Genomic DNA, 21,248 nt, shown 5'->3' with positions numbered 1-21,248 from the left:
TAATTATAGGAGGAGGAATTAATATATATAATTTATGGAGTGGCGGCTGCAAAAAAGGTAGAACATTGACTGAAGGTTTTAATAGAGAAATTTTATTATTCTCTTTTTAGGAGGTAGGGCAGAAAAAGTGGGTTCACTGGTCCACACGACAAGAGTGACACAAGAACAGAAAAGAGTGAAATATTATTATTATTATTCTTTCTTTTTGTCACGGCTGAACCAGGAGCAGAAGCAGTTTATTGACGGCATATGACAGTTACTTGGATTTCATGAATTAAAGATTTTCTAATATTAGTCTGTTTGAACATCTCTTTTTATTTACATTTCGTTCGAACTATTGACATGAACTCAAGATATTTTGATTTGTTTTTTCTATTATTGTTATAATGAGTAGCTAAACTATTTATACTACCTAGGTTGAGATGATTATTGACATTGTTTAGCGGTTTATGTGGTTTTAATTAATTACACGATGTATTATTATTGAAAGCTTTATCTATTTTGACCTTGGGTGTCTTAGTTATTGTTTTTATATAATTTTTGCATGTGATTCTCCTTATTGCCTTGATTGATTGGTTTTGTGTCATTCAGTTATGGGTTATTTGGTTAGGTCTTAGACTTGGTGTTTTTGATCTATTTGTGGTTAGAGCGGCCATAGGAATCTTGAGTACGATTAATTATTAAAATTCAATAGATTCCCCTTCCTTGCGACCGAGAGGTAATAGGGAGTCAGTTTGTCTCGCGTCTTTATTCGTTTAGGTTAGAATTGTGCGAGAGCGAGTTTTGGTCTTATCCGGTTTAGTTTTGCGTGCAAATATGTGTCTTAGATCGGGTTAGATATAGTTACCCCTTTATCCCTATAATTGCTAGCAGTGGCGGACGTAAGGTTTAGGCAGGGGTAACCCGGGTTACCCCTCAACTTCCATTCTGTAGTGTAAATTTTTTTTTATTTTCGTCGTTTTATATATCGGGTTACCCCTAAACGAAAACTAGGTTACACCTCAAAGATTTTGATAAGCCCACACATTAATTAAAAGCCCACACATTAGAAAAAAGCCCACACAACTTAAATAAAATAAAACCAAAAAAATAATATAATAAAGTTATAAAACAATTACCATCTGCGATCTGCTCCCAGCTTCCCCCCATATCCAGGCGACCAGACCAAACAATTACCAGCCACCAACGCCGGCCCCTTCTTCAAAAAGAAGGAGATGCCACTGAACAATGAACCCATGCATAAGGTATTTTATCGTATTTCAAAAAACTTGACTTTGTTTTTTATGCGCACTTGATGGAAGATGTTTTAGGCCACATAAATGTACTTTCAAAACATCTTAAAAAAAGTCAAGATTTATTAGAAGCGGCTAAGTTGATAAATGGAACAAAACGAGCATTGAATGATTTAAGGCAAAACGGGTTTGCTTCAATGTTGGAAAAAGTAACATCTTTTTGTGTAAAAAACAACATCAAGATGTTAGATATGACGGAAACGTATGGTAAGGCTAGAAACCAAAAGAATGTCATTACTAATCGACATCATTTTGAAGTTGACATTTTTAATACGGTTTTGGATATGCAAATCCAAGAATTTGGAAATCGATTCAATGAGGTAACAACTACTTTGCTAGAAAACATGTTGGGTTTAAATCCTTGTGACCGGTTTTCTAAGTTTGACACGTCTAAGATAATTGCATTTTCTGAGATGTATGAGAAAGATTTTACTACAACAGAAAGAGGGTGTCTTTTGGGTGAGCTTAATGTCTTCTATCACTCTGTAAAAGAAGATGAAAGATTTGCAAAACTGGATGGAATAAGTGATCTTGCTCGTCTAATGGTGGAAACCGGAAAACATCTTTCTTTTTCCTTTGGTATATCGGATATTGAAGCTAGCGTTGGTTTTACCGGTTGCAACCGCAACCGTTGAAAGATGTTTTTCTAAAGTGAAGCTTATCAAGACGGATTTACGCAACCGAATGGGTGACGATTATTTGAACAATTCTCTAATTTGTGCGGTCGAAAGAGAAACATTTAATAAAGTAAAGGAAGACGATGTAATGGCCCAATTTCAAGCTATTAAATGCCGAAGAGGAGAGATCATCTATTAGGTAGGTGTGTTAACTTTATTTGTTATCGTCTTTTTTTACATGAATGTATGATGAAAACAAAAAAATTTAGGTTACCCCTGGAATTTAGTTCTAGATCCGCCACTGATTGCTAGTACCAATTTTTAGCGGGTTTTGTGTCGTTGAGTCCGAGAGGAGATGCGTCCTTAGGGTACCTTAGTAATCTTTTATCCCGGTGCATTTATTCAATGTTCTTAGATTTATGAGGGTTAGTTTGTGAGACCGAGATGTGATCTAGCGAACTTTAATGAACCTTAGTTGATTATTTTAAGATCCCGGTGTCTTGTGATTAGTTAATTCCGTTAGCCGTTAAACTGTCAACAAGATTCTTGCCTAGATAGTCGTTTCTCCCTATTCGTTAAGAGCTCCGTTAGTGCCGTTAAGTTTTCTTGTTAGTTTCGTTAAGTAAGTTAGTTAAATTATTTAAAATAAAAATTAAAATAAAATCAATTAAACATTAAGGTAGGACTTGGATTAGGGTTTAAATTCTGAGCCGTCTCACGTGTCTTCGAGTTCGATATCCGGACTTTCCTTTTCTTTGCTATACGCGACCAGTACACTTGTCGTTTGTGTGAACTAGGATAGGTTGTTTTTTTTAAATCTTAGTTGCGATTCATGTTTTATTTATATAATTATTTTTGCACATTAAGTTTTTGGCGCCGTTGCCGGGGAACCGGTTTGAGGCGATTAGAGAACGACCCGAGTTTGGGGACTTACCTATTTTCTTTTTACTTGCTAATTTGTTTTTAGTTTAATTTTAGCTTAGTTAATTTTAGTTTTTCTTTTTAGTCGTATGCGTCGTACCTGCTCATAAGGACCGCCGAAGCTTGAAACGTCTGACAATACCGAGAAAGTATGTTATTTAATAATCATCATCTATAGAAAGATAACCTAAAGATGAAGCGAATAAATTAAATTAAGACATAAGAACATGTCTACTCAAAGAAAAATCAATTATCCGAACATTTAAAGTTCAAGAGTATAATTGATGGAATTCGTCAAAATCATGAAGTAAAGGAATATCATTACTCAAGTATAAATATCTTGAAAGGTATTGAGATGAGTAAGTTAAAAGGATTCGATAGACTAAATCCAAGAAGCAGTCTTGTTAACATCAGTAAATGTTTAGAATACAAAATGTAAGGTAAATAGTTATACACAACTAGCCACTGTGTTTAGCAATTTACAATTACTTATGATATTCTGAACCATTGATTGAATACGTTATCCAAAGAGGTGAGTTAACAACAAATCATAAATTTCAACCTTCCAAAAAGTTCAAGTTAAGCCTACGCATCAGATTAGAAAAAGTCCGATAGAAAATCGATGAGCAAGGAATCACTCTTAACGAATCTCGAGGACGAGATTCATTCTAAGGTGGGGAGGATGTAACATCCCCAAAATTTCAATCCAAATATGACAAATTAATAAAAGAAAGGGGATTAAAAATGAAAAATTTTGATTTATTATCGCGATACGCGACGGGCATAGCCAAGAGACATCGCAATACGCGATAAGAACGTCACAGAAACCCAAAAAGGACGGTGTCGCGATACGCTACGGCTCAAGGCACTAAGCCATCGCGATACACGATGACTAGGATAATAGGAAAGTGACACGTGTACGCCACGTGTCAACACGTGGCAGAGGGTGTCTTAGAAAATGACACGTGTCCGCCACGTACCAACACGTGGCAGATGGTGCTTAAGAAAGTGACACGTGTCCGCCACGTGGCGACACATGGCACTCTCAGAGAAACATGTGTCATCGCGATACAATAGAAAGGTTCCATCGCGTATCGCGATGGGACCGGATTTTAACTATAAATAGGAGGGCATCAACTCATTTCATTCACCCCCAACCCCACTCTCTCTCTAGAAATACCTTCTCTCTCTACCTCGGTTTTCATGCCCCGACCCTACAAATTATAATTTCGTAATCCGTACCATATACCGACGACACCTCGAAGTTCGTACCGACAATCTTGACGACCGGCGCATCTCGTTTTGCGTGCCGACCTCGTAACGCTTGACGACCTCGTAAACCATGCCGACCCGACGTTCCACCTCGAAGTACGTGCATGACCCGGCGACCCCCGAACGATTGCCTCGATTTGCGTGTCGAGGAGTTGTTGATCAAGATTCTCAATATATGTGCAAGCGTCGAAGTGCTGCCCGAGAATCTAGAAAATAATAAGCTAAGCTAGGTAGAGGTTCTGTCCAAATAAAATATTATTATCTTTGGGCTTAGAACCTAATCAGGGGTATAGCCTAGACCTTAATCAAATTAAAATATAATAATAAAATAAGATTTTTTTATAATTAAAGAAATACAAAATTCTATATAAATAAATGTTATAACTAAAAACTTAACTCCTTTATGGTTAAGAAATATAAATATTCATATACATGGGGTATAGTTAAAATAATATTTCTTCAAGAGTAAGAAAGATAAATTTTACCTGCAAGAGGTATAGTTAAAAATAGTGTTTCTTTATGATTATGGAACATGAGATTTTATATATACAACGGTTATAGACAAATGACGTTTCTTCTTGAAGAAGAAACACATCATAGACAATTCTTCTTGAAGAAGAAACATCGCACATGATTAGCAAATAAAGAGAAAAGATACATGTCCAAAGTATTTTATACAAACAAATGATCAATCAAGGTTTAAGTTATCAAAACCAGACTAAAGGTCTATAGCCAGATTAAGAGACGATCCGGGTATTTATATAAACCTATTTTATTATAGGTCAATCATTCATTCACAAAGGTTTTCAAATGAGATCACCACATCATTCAGAAGATACAGTCGCAAGTGAATACGTTAAACCTTTTTCAGTCAAGATAAACAGGTTGTTTTTCTTAAAACAAAGACAGTCAAATAAAGATTTATGGGATTACGTGATCCCTAATTTATACAAGATAGAAAATAAAAGCAACTCAGACCGAGTACACATGTGTCTGGATCCAAACATAATCAATCTAGTCTATCAATCAAGGCTACGTGGCCGCAGACTAGTGATCATAATAAAAGTTCTCCTATGGGCATCAATTCCCAATGGGTGTCAGTTCCCCAATGGGCGTCAGTTCCTGGAGGACCGTAATTGTGTGTGTATGGCAGGTGGTACAAATCCCAGAAATAATAGATGATTCTGCTGAGATTGTTTCACGATAACTATCTTGTCCGTCAGAAAAATTTATAAAATGTTTTTAGAGTCAACGATTCACCAGCAATACGTATTTTCCCCCAAAATATTACAGGAAATAAAGTTAGCATAGGTATCATGGAATTATAGCCAACTCATGGAGATAGATGATCGCAAGGTAGAGATGGCTCAATATTTTAAATTATTAAAATATTGCAAACATATTTAAACAAGTTTATAAAATAAAACAAGGTTTATAAATCAAACCTTCGAATATCTATTATTCAAGAAGCTTTCTATAAAATCAAATATTTTATTATATTTTATGAATAAACTAATGTTTCAAAATATAAACTAATATTTTATTATAAACTAAAGACTTTCGCTAAAACTCTGATAAAATTTCAAAACGGGTACCAACTATTGGTCACACGCTTAGGCCCTAAGGTTTTTTTTTTTTGAACAGCAAGCAACTTTCATTAATGAATAAAAGAGACTCCAGTAGGAAGCTGGAGAAGAAAAGCCTTACAAAATAAATTACAGAGACTTAACCATCAAGTAAGAAATAACAACTCCTAACCAACTTTAAGCCATCAAACAAGATAAAGGTGAAGTAACCCAATCCTGCCAAAGAATCTCTTTGTGTTTAGACCTAAATTTGATCCATCCAAAAAGATTTGTCATAATCTCCTCTACAACGAACTGGGTGGATTTGCACCTATTGTTGAAAATTCGTGCATTCCGCCGTTTCCAAATGAACCAAATAGAGGAAAATATAATTGAGGTCAGAATCCTTTTGCCCAAGCTACAATCCGGTTTTCTCGCCACTTCTAAAAGATGTTCAAACGAATCCAAACCTGTCAAATCCCATCGACACCAAATCGAAATCGCCCTCCAAATCTCTTTTGCTATCGAACACTCGAAAAAGACATGAAGTGATGTTTCAGCTGATGACTGACACACCGAGCAAACGGACTGAACAAAGTTCAGCCCTCTAGCTACCAAATTAACCGCCACCGGAATCCTATTTAGCAAAAGTCTCCAAATAAAGCAATTTATCTTTATGGGGATCCAAGACTCCCAATTGCAAAAAACCAAACCATCCCCATACATGTGATAAGATAAGAATCTTCTCATGAATTGAACTGAAAAAATACCTGAATAGTCAGCGACCCATCTCCAACTATCTTCTTTACCATAATGAAAAGAAAATAAGACCACCATCTCCTTCAAATCTTCAATGTCAACCAAATTTTCACAAGACAGGTTCACTTTGGACCATGCCCAAGCGACACAAATCAGTCCTGGTTCGATGGAGACCACCCTATCACTAACGAGACAACCTTTATTCACTTCTAATTTATATAACTCGGGGAAGACATCTTTCAGAGAGAATCTGCATAACCAAACGTCAAGCTAGAATCTTGTAGTTTTCCCGTTGCCAACTTCTCTAATGAATAACTTATTTAGATTGATACCTAAGTCAGAGAATTGTTTATCGATTTTGGATATGTTCTTCCAAGGTCCCCGAATCGATTGTCTTGCCATCTTACCATCTGCATGCAAACGGGTCGAATGAATTGCATTAATGCATTTGACCCACAATGAATCCTTTTCAATCCTCCATCTCCACCACCACTTGGCAAGTAATGCCAAATTCATCAAACCAAGACCACCGACACCTAAACCACCGAACCTCTTCGGTTTAACCACCGAGTCCAACTTGACCCAATTTATTTTTCTTTTTTCTCCTGAGCCTCCCCACAAAAAGTTTCTTCTAATCTTTTCCAATGCCTCTACCACTTTTAACGGAGCATGAAACGACGAGAAAAAGTAAAGAGGTAGACTTCCTAGCACCGCCTTGACTAAAGTAAGCCTACCCCCGAATGATAATGAGCTCACTTTCCACCCGTTAAGTTTGTTCTTGATCTTCTCAATGATGGGATTCCAGTTTTTTGAGAGACCCATATTAGCCCCTATATGCAAACCAAGAAATGTAACCGGAAGTGCCCCTGATTGACTATGAATGATTCTTGCCATTGAGTTAATTTCTGAATATGTCACACCAATTCAAAACACTTTACTCTTGTGGAAGTTGACCTTAAGGCCCGAAGATAGGTGAAAACACCTAAGTAATCGTGCCAAATTTACCGAGTCACTTGATTTCCACTTGCCGATGAACATCACGCCGTCTGTGTACATTACATGTGAGACGAGTGGGCCATTGTTTGGTAATTGTACGCCTTTGAAAAGATTCTGTTCAGAAGCTGATTTCATAACAACATTAAGACCTTCCATAGCTATAATGAAAAGAAACTGTGATAGGGGGTCGCCTTGTTTCACCCCACGTTTAAAAAAGAATTCTGAAGTTGGCGACCCGTTAACCAAGATTGAAGCTTTACCTGATGACAAACAAGAATTAATCCACGATCTCCATTTAAACCCAAACCCCATTTGTTCTAAGACTGAATCAAGATACGCCCAGTTGACCGAGTCAACTGCTTTGTCAAAATCTACTTTAAGCAATAAACATTTTTTCTTACAACTCTTAACCCAAGAGGATACTTCAGTAGCAATTAGATGCCCGTCTAGTATGTTTATACCTTCGATATACGCGGTTTGTTCAACCCCAATGATCAAAGGAATTACTTTTTTAAGTCTCGACGCAAGGATCTTGGAAATCACCTTCGACATACACCCTATTAAGGTAATCGGACGGAAATCTTTGATAGCCATCGGGTCTTTTATTTTTGGTAAAAGAGAGATAAAGGCCGAATTACAACCGTTTTTCAACAAACCAAACTGCTCAAATTCTTTAACAAAATCAAAAAAATCATCTTTCATCACTTCCCAGAAAGTTTTAATAAACTTAAAAGTAAAGCCGTCCGGGCCCGGGGATTTGTCACTTCCACAATCCCACACAACGTCTTTCAGTTCAGCCAACGAGAACGGCCTTTCGAGCCACTAATTATCTTCGAACGACAACCTTTTAAAATTATTATTAGCTAGCCGAGGTCTGGTAAAATTCTGCTCATCAAATTTAGATTGAAAGAAATTAAAAATCTCATTTTTTACCAAATCCGGATCGCACTCCCAATTACCATTTAAAGAAAGACCGTTGATCGTAGATCTCTTTATATTTCCATTTATATTCCCGTGAAAGAATCTACTGTTTTCATCACCCTCCACGTCCCACTTAATTTTAGCTTTTTGACGTAGATCTAAATTTTTTCTTTGATTTATTTCAAATATTTTCTTTTTTGAGGCGACCCGAACCTCTTTATCCCCAGCCGAAATACCCGAAGATTCAGCTCTCACCTCAATTTCTTCAATAATACCCGCCAAGTTAACCAAATCTGCCTTCTCAACCTCATTCAAACTAAATCTCCATTCCTTAATATCGTTTTTAAGGCGCTTTAGTTTCCGCATAAGATTTAGCTCTTTTGAGTTTCCAACACTACCACTTGACCAAGAGCTTTTAACCAACTCTGACAAACCATCACACAACAGTCAAGAGTTGAAGAATTTGAATGGGATAGGACCATACCTCAACAATCTAGCGGAGAACACCAAAGGAAAATGATCAGATAGATTTCTTGGTAAGGCCGTAACTGAAGCTGAAGGCCAATTACCCAGAAACTTTTTTCATACCAAAAAATGATCAATCTTACTTAGATGATTACCATCTTCACTCATCCAAGTAAATCTCCGATCTCCCATGTTATATTCCGACAACGCAGCCCTAGCAATGAAATTATTAAGTTCAGCCATATCTGAATCATTACCCGACACCGACAACCTATCCACCTTGACCCTAGTATCATTAAAATCACCCAAGAAAACCCACCATCCAGGGAACGCTTGTAGCAAATTAAGGAGCTCCAACCAAAGCCTTTTTCTATCAAAGAGAGCTTAGGAGCATAAACATTAACAAAATTGATTCTTTCCTCAATCCCGACCCATTTACCAGAGAGAAGTATGAAATTCCTATGTTTAATTTCTTGCAAAAGAATGAAACAAGACGGGTCCCACAAACAAAAAATACCTCCTGATCTACCACATGACCCAACAGCCAAAGAAGAGAAATTTGTATTACCCCACAAAGGGTTTTCTAATTGAGACTCTTGACCACAAAAAAGATGAATGTTGTGAATCCTCCTGAGATTTCTAATCCACTCCAATTTATCAACCCCCTTCACACCAATTTAAGGACATAATATTCATGAAACACCAACCAGCGATCTTCTTCTAGGACCAAGAGACATGGACCTAGCCCTCCTGATTAGCAAATCCCTCATAACCCGCGCATCGTGGAATCCGGAAGTGTTCCTTTTGTACTTATTCGATTTAGGGAGACGACTCTTGTTTATCAAAACATGGCTTGAATTAAAAGGCCTATTGTTTAATTCAGAATTTCGGCCAACCTCACCTTTTTTTATTGAGACATTAATGACCTGTTATCAGATCCTATAAAGTCCAAGTCTCTATTGGGCCCACTGCTGGAGCAAGAACTATCCACTGGAATGAAGCCACCCCATTTAAAAAGCCATTAGCGGATTTAACCAGCCCATGTAATTCTAGCCCATTACCCAAAGAATGGGTCATTTGATTATCCACCGACCTAATAAAGAAAGCATCTCCATGACAAGTTTGACCTAGTTCTTGCACCTGTTTTTTCTCTGGTCCTTTGTCAGAGATGTCGTAGAGTCAACATCCCCAACATGTGCCTCACGATTCCCATCAGAGGAGTTGTCAACATCATTTCCTCTGCAGGGGGATTTCGCGATACGATTTGAAACACGCAAGTCAACAGGAACATCTTGATCAGAAAAAACGGTGTCGGAGATGGCGTCATCTTCATCCTCATCGGAAACCTCCACCGGAATGTCTTCGAAGTCTTCTTTATCTGGAATCGATGACACATCGTCCATGAACACAGGTGCCCATTCCTCTTGTTCCTCCGTTACCCAGACCGGAAAGGTCGAATCCCTCCATTTAACCTCGAAATTCAGGTTAATGAACCTTAAATGATTCACAAGAACGCAGGCCCTGCCGTGCGAAATGTTCAAATCTTCGTCTGAACAATCATAAGGTTAATGAACCTTAAATTTAGGCCCTAAGTGAGGGTGTGACAGCGGATGTGTACCCGAAATTGATCTTAAAGTGGATGCAGTGGCCCTGTTCCAGTTTAAATACTTCCTCGATGCCTATAAATGTTATCACCATATCTGCATGGCGGCGGGTGATGAGGACAAGACAACGTTTCGCACAGACCAAGGTACATTTTGTTACAAAATGATGCCTTTTGGATTGAAAAACGCGGGTGCTACATATCAGCGACTTATGGATCAAGCTCTCAAGAATCAGATTGGTCGAAATTTAGAGGTATATATGGATGACTTGGTAATAAAAAACGTAGAAGAAGATCAAATATTGAGAGACATCGAAGAAACATTTGAGACTTTGAGAAGTATCAACATGAAATTGAATCCAGCCAAGTGTTTCATTGGGATGGAAGAAGGGAAGTTCTTAGGGGTTATTGTTACAAGCGCGAGTTTTAAGGCCAATCCGGATAAAATCCAGGCAGTAGCCCGCATGCCTTCTCCTTCCTCCCTCAAAGAAGTGCAGACGCTTAATGGGAGATTGGTTGCACTAAATAGATTCTTAGCAAATCATGCAGCCAAATCTTACCCGTTTGTTTCAACATTGAGAAATTGCCTCAAGAAGACACATTTCAAGTGGACCGCGGAAGCTGAACAAGCGTTCCTGGAGGTCAAGAAATGCTTAATGGAATTACCCACTTTGACAACACCATATGCAGGAGAACCTTTGGCGTTATACTTGTCAGCATCCGATATCGCCATTGTGGTCGTACTACTGACGGACAGAAAGAATGTTCAAACACAAATCTATTATGTCAGTAGGACGTTGACAGATCCAGAGACCAGGTACTTGATGCTTGAAAAGCTGGTTCTGGCACTGGTCTATGCTGCCAGGCGTCTCCGCAGGTATTTCCAGGGTCACCCCATCAATGTGTTAACAGGGTATAAACTCAAGAATGCACTAAGCAAGCCGGAATTGTCTGGGCGATTGGCGAAATGGGCCCTCGAACTAGGTGAACATACAATTGAATACAAACCCAGGCCTACAATCAAGGGACAAGTATTGGCGGACTTTGTCACTGAAGTTCCGCAACACAAAGAAAAAGAATGTTTAGTTGAACAGCAACCCCAAATACCTCCTGAACTAGGGAAAGTTTGGTCATTGTTCACGGATGGAGCTTCGAGCAACGAGGGATTTGGCGCAGGCCTGAGGCTAGTCAATCTCGAAGGTCATGAGTTTACTTACGCCATCAATTTAGACTTCAAAAGTACTAACAACGAGACGGAGTATGAAGCCTTTTTGGCGGGCCTAAAAATAGCTAAGAAGCTCAGGGTAAAACACCTAGAAGCACGGGTAGATTCCATGTTGATTACGGGACAGATCAATGGAACTTATGAAGCAAAGAACAATGTAATGGCTTCATATTTGTCACAGGCAAAGGACTTGATTCTTCAATTCCCTTCATGTAAAGTTATTCATATAAAGAGAAGCGAAAACAAGTTGGCGGATGCCCTTAGCAAGTTGGCTTCAACAAATTTTGAGCACTTCGCTAAAGACATTCGCATTGAAGTTCTGGACCGATCGTCCGTCCCGCAGACATTTGCATTCACATGCGTTTTTGTTTTTGTAGGCTTTTCTCAAACATTTGTTTAATTGGTTTTTCTAGGTGGATTGACAGATTGTGTATCAAACTTCCGTTTCATGAGTTTTTATAAACCCAAGTACCCAACCCATTATAACTTTTCACACCCATGTCTTCATGACAAACCAAATCTACAACTCTTCGTATATCCAAATTTTGTAGTTTGCACAAATTTGAGAAAATAGCTCAATGTAAGACACATTTGAAGGAGACCATGCAAAATATTCACACTTACTAAAAACCGATGACAAATGTGGTAGATTCAACTCACTAACTTATGATAGAGTCTCTTTGGATTATGTTTTATCTCACACATTAAGTTTACCAAGATTATATGAAAAAAACAAGCCAAATAGTTCAAAGGTTGCTAAAGTTGTGTTTCACATAAAATCTTTTAATTAGATCAATTTGACCCATGCCGACATGTTTTGACCCGTCATCCAGCATGCCCACCTAACTCATCTCCGAACCTCTAATCAAAAGTTCAGTTTGCACGTTTCAGCAGCTAAAGGACTAGTTTCCGCTAGACGTGGTCACTGATTTGTCATCAGATGGTCAAGGCCACTGCTATGGATATTCAACGCCCCTAGAACAAAAACTAGAACCACATAGAAGACCCTTAAGTATATTCAGAAACTGTACTTCAAAGATACCATCATTAATCACAACACCTTAGTCGAATTTGCTAAAACATATGGCATGTTAATGCAACTAAGCTACCATTTATATGCATTTGTGTTAAATGTGGCATAGGTACATGTAACAATCTATCCGCACAAATTAGCTTGTATAGTAAAACCACAGCGCGTGATTGAGTGAGTCGAGCATTAAACACACTTACCAACTAAATGAGTTTCGCAATTGCCCTCAACTAGTTTCATTGAACTTTTTGGGTCAAAATTAAGGTTTAAGTCAAAGGAATTGAAACTGCAATCCATCAAATTGAAATACCAATAAACTGATTAATCAATGAAGACTCAAGTTCTTAAATCCCCAATTATTACTATAATGTTTAATTAACCACAATGCAATTAGTTTCATCAATCAGAAACCCTAATTATCATAATTAAATGAATTTAGCAACACAAAACAAATCAATGAAACAGTACTAATTAAGTCCATTTATTATGTTTCAAATCCTAATTACCACAATTTTCAACCGGAAGGAGTCGAAAACTTGTAATCCGATCGGCTGACTCAACGCAAACTAATCTACATAAAAATTCTTTTGTTTTACAGATTAATCGATAAGAAACCACAACAAAACCTAACAATCGACACCAAAATCAACCCTATAAGACATCAATAACCGCCACCGAACCATCAGAAGCCAAACCGCACATCGATCTAACCGCCATTAGCTTCTTCCGTTGCAAACACCGCGGCGCACTAAACCTAACAGAAACAAACGGCAATTCACCGTCAGAAACCGTTAAACCACCGGCAACCTCCTGCTGCTGCTGAACACCACCAATTGCTGCATTGAACAAGCGTGACGGTGACAAGGGTGCAACACGGTGTAAAGAGATCTGGTAACCCGGTGACCGGAGATGAGATCTGGCATTGATTTTGGAGTCACGGAGTTGAGCGAGTGCGCCGGGTTTGAGGTAGCGGAGGTAGCTGTTGTTGTTATCGGACTTGAAGGCGGCGGATTGGGTCCTGATGCGGCGGTTCATGGTGGCCGGAGGAGATAAGGCTAGAGAGAGAAAGTGGTTGTTAGAAAGAGAAAGAGAGGGTTGTGAAAATTGGGAGTGAGAGGCGGGATTTTAACGAGAGAAGAGGCGGGAGTTGGAGGGAAAATAGGAAAACTGGGAATATTATTATTTGTAATGTGTCCCTATACTATGTTCTTGTACAAAAAGAGTCCTTGTACTTTTTATATCTTCAATCATTTCAAGTTTAATTAGTAGGATATGGTTGGTTTAAAGCAATGTTTTCAGAACCGACCCGGACATTGATCCGGACGTCTTATCGGTTAAAAGGTCGGACCGGTGTTCCCCGATGACGTCAATAATATATATATTATATTTATGAACCGGTGTCACACTCAAGTTCACTGTTCATTTAAATTACTGCATATGATGTTTGTATTATATGCATTACTGATTGTAGCTAAAACTTAAAATAATGCCTATTTTAGTTGTTTTCCACCTGGCACGTGCATAAGTTTGCTTCTTTGTATCTATGCTCCACGTATTCCCTTTTGTGCCATGTGTGGTTCCAACTTTTCCTTTTATACCTTTTCACATTTGTGTTTTTTTGCATTTCTATCCGGCAGATGTTCATTCAACCTCCTTAATCAGGTGTGTCTTTGTCGAATCATGAAATGAATCTTACCTGATCCATGACGATGTTTCCACGGATTTTGAGATGAACGAACCACGACTTGCTTGCTTCTGCTCCGACCGCTGCTGTGATCTGCTGTGACTTTTGGGGGTGTGGAGGTGACCGCTAAGAAATCCAGAGGATCTCTTGTTCACAGACACAAAAATATGGTGGTGGCTCTTATTGAGCTATTTGCCAACCCTTGATAAGGAGGTGGAGACCTCCTTATATAGGGAGCCTCATGGCCACCATCATGGTACCCTAATGGGCCTAGCCCAGTTAGGGTTACCTCCACAAAACCCCCTCAGCCCAAAAACAAATGTATTAGCCCATATAATAAAATAAGCCCAAAACACAATAAATTAGGGTTCTTAGTACCATACCCCGACAAGCCCCCCAAGTCCAGTGTTGCTCCTAGGCGTGCAAGCGTTTAGGTGGAGCACTGGACTTTATAAGGTGTGCTAGATCGTGAGGCGGTTTCTTCCCTTTTCTTCGGCCTTGTCTTTGAGTTTTGGGAGGTTTTCTCCATGATGGTGACATGTTGTGATCCTTATGATGATGATGGTGCACTAGTATGAATAAGATATAGCACGCATCATAATAATAGTGGCGCGGGGCCTGATAATAAAGCTTGCGCGCGAGGCGACTTATGAGCTATAATAATAACAAAAGCCTGCGCGCGAAGCGACTTACGAGCTGAGAATAATAAAAGCCTGCGCGCGAGGCGACTTACGAGCTGAGAGTAATAAAGCTGGCGCGTGCGGCGACTTACGAGCTAAGAATAATAAAGCTTGGCGCGCGTGGCGACTTACGAGCTGTAATAATAAAGAAGCTGGCGCGCGAGGCGGCTTACGAGCTGTAATATGATGATAATGACTGGCCGACAAGGGCCTCTTCTGCGCAGGATGACTATCCCGGCTTGTCTTCAAAATAATAATGGAGGCACAAACGGCCAGATAATAATAATGATGTCACAGGTGCTTGTGCGGCTCGTGGCCGAACCTTTTAGTATGGAGCGTAGCCATATGGGTTTATGAGTATTCCACCCTTGGCGCGAGGCCTGTGGGTTTATGAGTATTCCACCCTTGGCGCGAGGCCTGTGGGTTTATGAGTATTCCACCCTTGGCGCGAGGCCTGTGGGTCTATGAGTATTCCACCCTTGGCGCGAGGCCTGTGGGTCTATGAGTATTCCACCCTTGGCGCGAGGCCTGTGGGTCTATGAGTATTCCACCCTTGGCTCGAGGCCTGTGGGTCTATGAGTATTCCACCCTTGGCGCGAGGCCTGTGGGTTTATGAGGATTCCCAACTTTTAAGTTTGAGCTAAGGCTCATATTTTTGGGCTAAGGCCCTGACGTTTTAGAGTTAAGACTCGTCAACGCGTTTGAGCTTGAAGCTCGCGCATGTATGTTTTACTTCGTTTTATTTTTAGTTTGATGTCAATATAATGTTGTCATATTGCTCAAATTAATGAAAGGAAGTGTGAAACATGTATGCAAAAACATGTATGCGGTGGCGCGAATGCAAACCGCTGTGGCGAAGAGTGATCGCCGGGAGCGCGCATGCGGAATCCGAAGTTGATCCGCGGTGGCGCGCATGATCTAGAGATTTTGAATGCGTGAGCATCTGTGATGTGTGAGCATGCGTGATGCGTGAGCATGCTTGATGTTTGAGCATGCTTGATGCTCGAGCATGCTTGATGTTTGAGCATGCTTGATGCGTGAGCATGCTTGATGCTTGAGCATCGATGCGTGAGCATACTTAGATGTTTGAGCATGCTTGATGTTTGAGCATGCTTGATGCTTGAGCATCGATGCGTGAGGATGCTTGATGCTTGAGCATGCTTGATGCGTGAGCATGCAAATGTTTGAGCATGCTTGATGCTTGAGCATGCTTGAGCATGTGCTATGCGCCATGAGCATAGGTTTTGGCTGTGTTCATGACATCTTGATTTTAAGCCTCGGTCTGTATCTTGTGGGTTGACCTTTCGCGCGCTCGGTGCCTGCGCGCATGTTTGAGCATGCTTGATGTTTGAGAATGCTTGACGCGTGAGCGAACCCAGATCTGATTCAGCACAGATATGAGGGTTTTCCCCAAAATATCGGGTATTTCTTCCTGTGTATTTCCAGATCATTGTTCAGATCCGATAGTATTTTTTCCTGTGTATTTCTTCCAACAGATCTGATAGTATTTCCAGACTGGAAATATTTTTTAGATCTACGGAAGAACATATCTGAGAGAAGAAATCGTAGATCTGAGATATCGATGAACAGATCTGGAATATTGATGAACAGATCTGAGATATTGATGAACAGATCTGGAATATTGATGAACAGATCTGGAATATTGATCCGTATATCTGAGATCTTGATGAACAGATCTGTAGATCTTGATGAACAGATCCGTAGATCTGATGAACAGATCCGTCGATCTGAGATGCTGATGGACAGATCGGAGGGCCGAAACGAGAAGCGAAGTGCGGTTCATTGCCGTCCCACGGATGGCGCCAATGTCGAATCATGAAATGAATCTTACCTGATCCATGACGATGTTTCCACGGATTTTGAGATGAACGAACCACGACTTGCTTGCTTCTGCTCCGACCGCTGCTGTGATCTGCTGTGACTTTTGGGGGTGTGGAGGTGACCGCTAAGAAATCCAGAGGATCTCTTGTTCACAGACACAAAAATATGGTGGTGGCTCTTATTGAGCTATTTGCCAACCCTTGATAAGGAGGTGGAGACCTCCTTATATAGGGAGCCTCATGGCCACCATCATGGTACCCTAATGGGCCTAGCCCAGTTAGGGTTACCTCCACAAAACCCCCTCAGCCCAAAAACAAATGTATTAGCCCATATAATAAAATAAGCCCAAAACACAATAAATTAGGGTTCTTAGTACCATACCCCGACAAGCCCCCCAAGTCCAGTGTTGCTCCTAGGCGTGCAAGCGTTTAGGTGGAGCACTGGACTTTATAAGGTGTGCTAGATCGTGAGGCGGTTTCTTCCCTTTTCTTCGGCCTTGTCTTTGAGTTTTGGGAGGTTTTCTCCATGATGGTGACATGTTGTGATCCTTATGATGATGATGGTGCACTAGTATGAATAAGATATAGCACGCATCATAATAATAGTGGCGCGGGGCCTGATAATAAAGCTTGCGCGCGAGGCGACTTATGAGCTATAATAATAACAAAAGCCTGCGCGCGAAGCGACTTACGAGCTGAGAATAATAAAAGCCTGCGCGCGAGGCGACTTACGAGCTGAGAGTAATAAAGCTGGCGCGTGCGGCGACTTACGAGCTAAGAATAATAAAGCTTGGCGCGCGTGGCGACTTACGAGCTGTAATAATAAAGAAGCTGGCGCGCGAGGCGGCTTACGAGCTGTAATATGATGATAATGACTGGCCGACAAGGGCCTCTTCTGCGCAGGATGACTATCCCGGCTTGTCTTCAAAATAATAATGGAGGCACAAACGGCCAGATAATAATAATGATGTCACAGGTGCTTGTGCGGCTCGTGGCCGAACCTTTTAGTATGGAGCGTAGCCATATGGGTTTATGAGTATTCCACCCTTGGCGCGAGGCCTGTGGGTTTATGAGTATTCCACCCTTGGCGCGAGGCCTGTGGGTTTATGAGTATTCCACCCTTGGCGCGAGGCCTGTGGGTCTATGAGTATTCCACCCTTGGCGCGAGGCCTGTGGGTCTATGAGTATTCCACCCTTGGCGCGAGGCCTGTGGGTCTATGAGTATTCCACCCTTGGCTCGAGGCCTGTGGGTCTATGAGTATTCCACCCTTGGCGCGAGGCCTGTGGGTTTATGAGGATTCCCAACTTTTAAGTTTGAGCTAAGGCTCATATTTTTGGGCTAAGGCCCTGACGTTTTAGAGTTAAGACTCGTCAACGCGTTTGAGCTTGAAGCTCGCGCATGTATGTTTTACTTCGTTTTATTTTTAGTTTGATGTCAATATAATGTTGTCATATTGCTCAAATTAATGAAAGGAAGTGTGAAACATGTATGCAAAAACATGTATGCGGTGGCGCGAATGCAAACCGCTGTGGCGAAGAGTGATCGCCGGGAGCGCGCATGCGGAATCCGAAGTTGATCCGCGGTGGCGCGCATGATCTAGAGATTTTGAATGCGTGAGCATCTGTGATGTGTGAGCATGCGTGATGCGTGAGCATGCTTGATGTTTGAGCATGCTTGATGCTCGAGCATGCTTGATGTTTGAGCATGCTTGATGCGTGAGCATGCTTGATGCTTGAGCATCGATGCGTGAGCATACTTAGATGTTTGAGCATGCTTGATGTTTGAGCATGCTTGATGCTTGAGCATCGATGCGTGAGGATGCTTGATGCTTGAGCATGCTTGATGCGTGAGCATGCAAATGTTTGAGCATGCTTGATGCTTGAGCATGCTTGAGCATGTGCTATGCGCCATGAGCATAGGTTTTGGCTGTGTTCATGACATCTTGATTTTAAGCCTCGGTCTGTATCTTGTGGGTTGACCTTTCGCGCGCTCGGTGCCTGCGCGCATGTTTGAGCATGCTTGATGTTTGAGAATGCTTGACGCGTGAGCGAACCCAGATCTGATTCAGCACAGATATGAGGGTTTTCCCCAAAATATCGGGTATTTCTTCCTGTGTATTTCCAGATCATTGTTCAGATCCGATAGTATTTTTTCCTGTGTATTTCTTCCAACAGATCTGATAGTATTTCCAGACTGGAAATATTTTTTAGATCTACGGAAGAACATATCTGAGAGAAGAAATCGTAGATCTGAGATATCGATGAACAGATCTGGAATATTGATGAACAGATCTGAGATATTGATGAACAGATCTGGAATATTGATGAACAGATCTGGAATATTGATCCGTATATCTGAGATCTTGATGAACAGATCTGTAGATCTTGATGAACAGATCCGTAGATCTGATGAACAGATCCGTCGATCTGAGATGCTGATGGACAGATCGGAGGGCCGAAACGAGAAGCGAAGTGCGGTTCATTGCCGTCCCACGGATGGCGCCAATGTCGAATCATGAAATGAATCTTACCTGATCCATGACGATGTTTCCACGGATTTTGAGATGAACGAACCACGACTTGCTTGCTTCTGCTCCGACCGCTGCTGTGATCTGCTGTGACTTTTGGGGGTGTGGAGGTGACCGCTAAGAAATCCAGAGGATCTCTTGTTCACAGACACAAAAATATGGTGGTGGCTCTTATTGAGCTATTTGCCAACCCTTGATAAGGAGGTGGAGACCTCCTTATATAGGGAGCCTCATGGCCACCATCATGGTACCCTAATGGGCCTAGCCCAGTTAGGGTTACCTCCACAAAACCCCCTCAGCCCAAAAACAAATGTATTAGCCCATATAATAAAATAAGCCCAAAACACAATAAATTAGGGTTCTTAGTACCATACCCCGACAGTCTTCCTTTGCATTTTTGTTTTTATGTTGTCTGTACTTTCACTTAATTTGTAAACTATGGTGTTCTTTTGCTCACGATATCGCTTTCGCATTAGGATTGTAGTCTCTAAAATTTGTGTTTCTTTCGGACATAATATGGATTTTTCATACGTATCTTCCTACCTGTTTATTTCTCATGAAATTTCGAAATGGCTTTCCTATAATTTATTAATCAGGTGAGTGTTCCTTTGTGCTTGTTTGTTTGATGCCATTCGGTTTTACCGTTTTAGCATTCACAAACCCTAACCCTTTTTGATGTTGACAGACAAGATCTACCTTTCAGAGCACAGGGATTTGAAAGAGATTGACCTAGATTTGGGGATACAAGGTCTACCTCTTCAGGATTTGATGGTTATCTTGGTGGGCCTAGAGGACTTCCTGTTGAATTTGGTGGTGAAAAGGGCGGAGCTCCGGCTAATTACTCGCCTACTTCTAACAGGGTAGTGTTTCAAACTATAAATATATTTGATTTTATTATTGAATGTATTACCAGCTAGCCAACCTACTATTGCTACATTTTGAATTTTCCATGTGCTACAAATTTAGAGCTTCTAAACTGGTCTTGGACCTTTGAATAGCAATGCACTCTCATTTAGGACTATTGAAGATTGTTTGTTGTATGCTTTCCAATCTTTTCGACAACTTATTGAAGGTATAAAATATGTCATTAATATTTACTAATCCATTCTTTGTAGACCTTTGCCATCATATTATTAATAATTTAGGGAAACATATATATATATATATATATATATATGACCGTTTTTGTGTTTTGAGTAATCTAATTGTTCAAATAATTGTAGGTTGTGGTTCACAAACATTTTTATATGGCATTAGCTTTGGCAGGCTGTACATCACATTGCACAGGTCTTCCTTTTGCCAAACTCCAAAACTGGAAACGTTCGTTTGAAGATTTGACAAAACATTGTGTCATTAGAGACTTCAGTTAGGTTTTCCTTTTTGTTTCCCAAGTTTCGATAACCGTGTTTTTCAAGTAGTTTTGAGTTTTTTTAGTGGTGGTCTGCATTTCTTTCAATTCAACTATGATTACTTCGATTTGTAACTGTTAATCAACGACTGATTTCTTGGTAATGTTTGGATGTCGTTAGTTTCTTCGAGTAGTTGTGGGGGGTCAAATACTAGTATATATATATAATTCATATACATATAAAAATAATAGTAACCAAAAATAAATTTTAATAACAAACTTTAATATTTATTTATGTTTTATACATTACTCATTAATTATATATGATTTATGTTTGATAAATAAAAGCATCAATGAAGTTTGATTGGTTGGCTCATTCGATAATTATTAAAGTTTCTATCTTAGAAATGACCTGACTGCCACCTGCAAAACCAGGCCGGGTTTTTAGAAAACGGCCCAAACACCCTGACACGGACCGATATAGGCACCGGTCTCGGTCGG

At 40.2% G+C, this 21,248-nt stretch overlaps 2 protein-coding genes and 1 long non-coding RNA gene across 3 annotated transcripts; 1 reads left to right on the top strand and 2 right to left on the bottom strand.

Moving 5' to 3' along the window:
- Positions 1 to 7,350: 7,350 nt before the first annotated feature.
- Positions 7,351 to 10,211, bottom strand: LOC143591453 (uncharacterized). The gene is made up of 4 exons (XM_077071654.1): positions 9,949 to 10,211; positions 8,964 to 9,178; positions 8,356 to 8,768; positions 7,351 to 8,244 (listed from the first exon to the last, which is right to left on the bottom strand). Exons 1-4 carry the CDS (start codon positions 10,209 to 10,211, stop codon positions 7,351 to 7,353), a joined length of 1,785 nt encoding a protein of 594 aa, XP_076927769.1.
- Positions 10,212 to 13,317: 3,106 nt separating this feature from the next.
- On the bottom strand, positions 13,318 to 13,701 carry LOC143591452 (uncharacterized). The gene has a single exon (XM_077071653.1). The coding sequence runs from the start codon at positions 13,699 to 13,701 to the stop codon at positions 13,318 to 13,320; it is 384 nt and encodes a 127-aa protein (XP_076927768.1).
- A 6,252-nt stretch (positions 13,702 to 19,953) lies between these two features.
- On the top strand, positions 19,954 to 20,918 carry LOC143591456 (uncharacterized). Its single transcript, XR_013145680.1, has 3 exons — positions 19,954 to 20,259; positions 20,366 to 20,471; positions 20,623 to 20,918. It is a non-coding gene; the product is annotated as an uncharacterized LOC143591456 (long non-coding RNA).
- Positions 20,919 to 21,248: the final 330 nt, after the last annotated feature.

Source organism: Bidens hawaiensis, unplaced genomic scaffold (assembly GCF_021521415.1).
Source record: "Bidens hawaiensis isolate Kalapana, Puna unplaced genomic scaffold, B.hawaiensis_p1.1 tig00039673_1, whole genome shotgun sequence".
In the NCBI taxonomy this organism is placed as follows: Eukaryota; Viridiplantae; Streptophyta; class Magnoliopsida; order Asterales; family Asteraceae; genus Bidens; species Bidens hawaiensis.
The sequence above is the reverse complement of the archived record's forward strand: the minus strand, read 5'-3'. Positions and strand labels throughout refer to the sequence as shown.

Coding starts and splice junctions, on each gene's coding strand:
- LOC143591452 (XM_077071653.1), bottom strand. CDS start 13,701: ATGAACCGCCGCATCAGGACCCAATCCGCCGCCTTCAAGTCCGATAAC.
- LOC143591453 (XM_077071654.1), bottom strand. CDS start 10,211: ATGGACGATGTGTCATCGATTCCAGATAAAGAAGACTTCGAAGACATT. Junction 9,179..9,948: donor AAGGACCAGAGAAAAAACAG/GTGCAAGAACTA, acceptor TCTCTTTGATAG/AAAAAGGCTTTGGTTGGAGC. Junction 8,769..8,963: donor TACTTGGATGAGTGAAGATG/GTAATCATCTAA, acceptor ATGGTTTGTCAG/AGTTGGTTAAAAGCTCTTGG.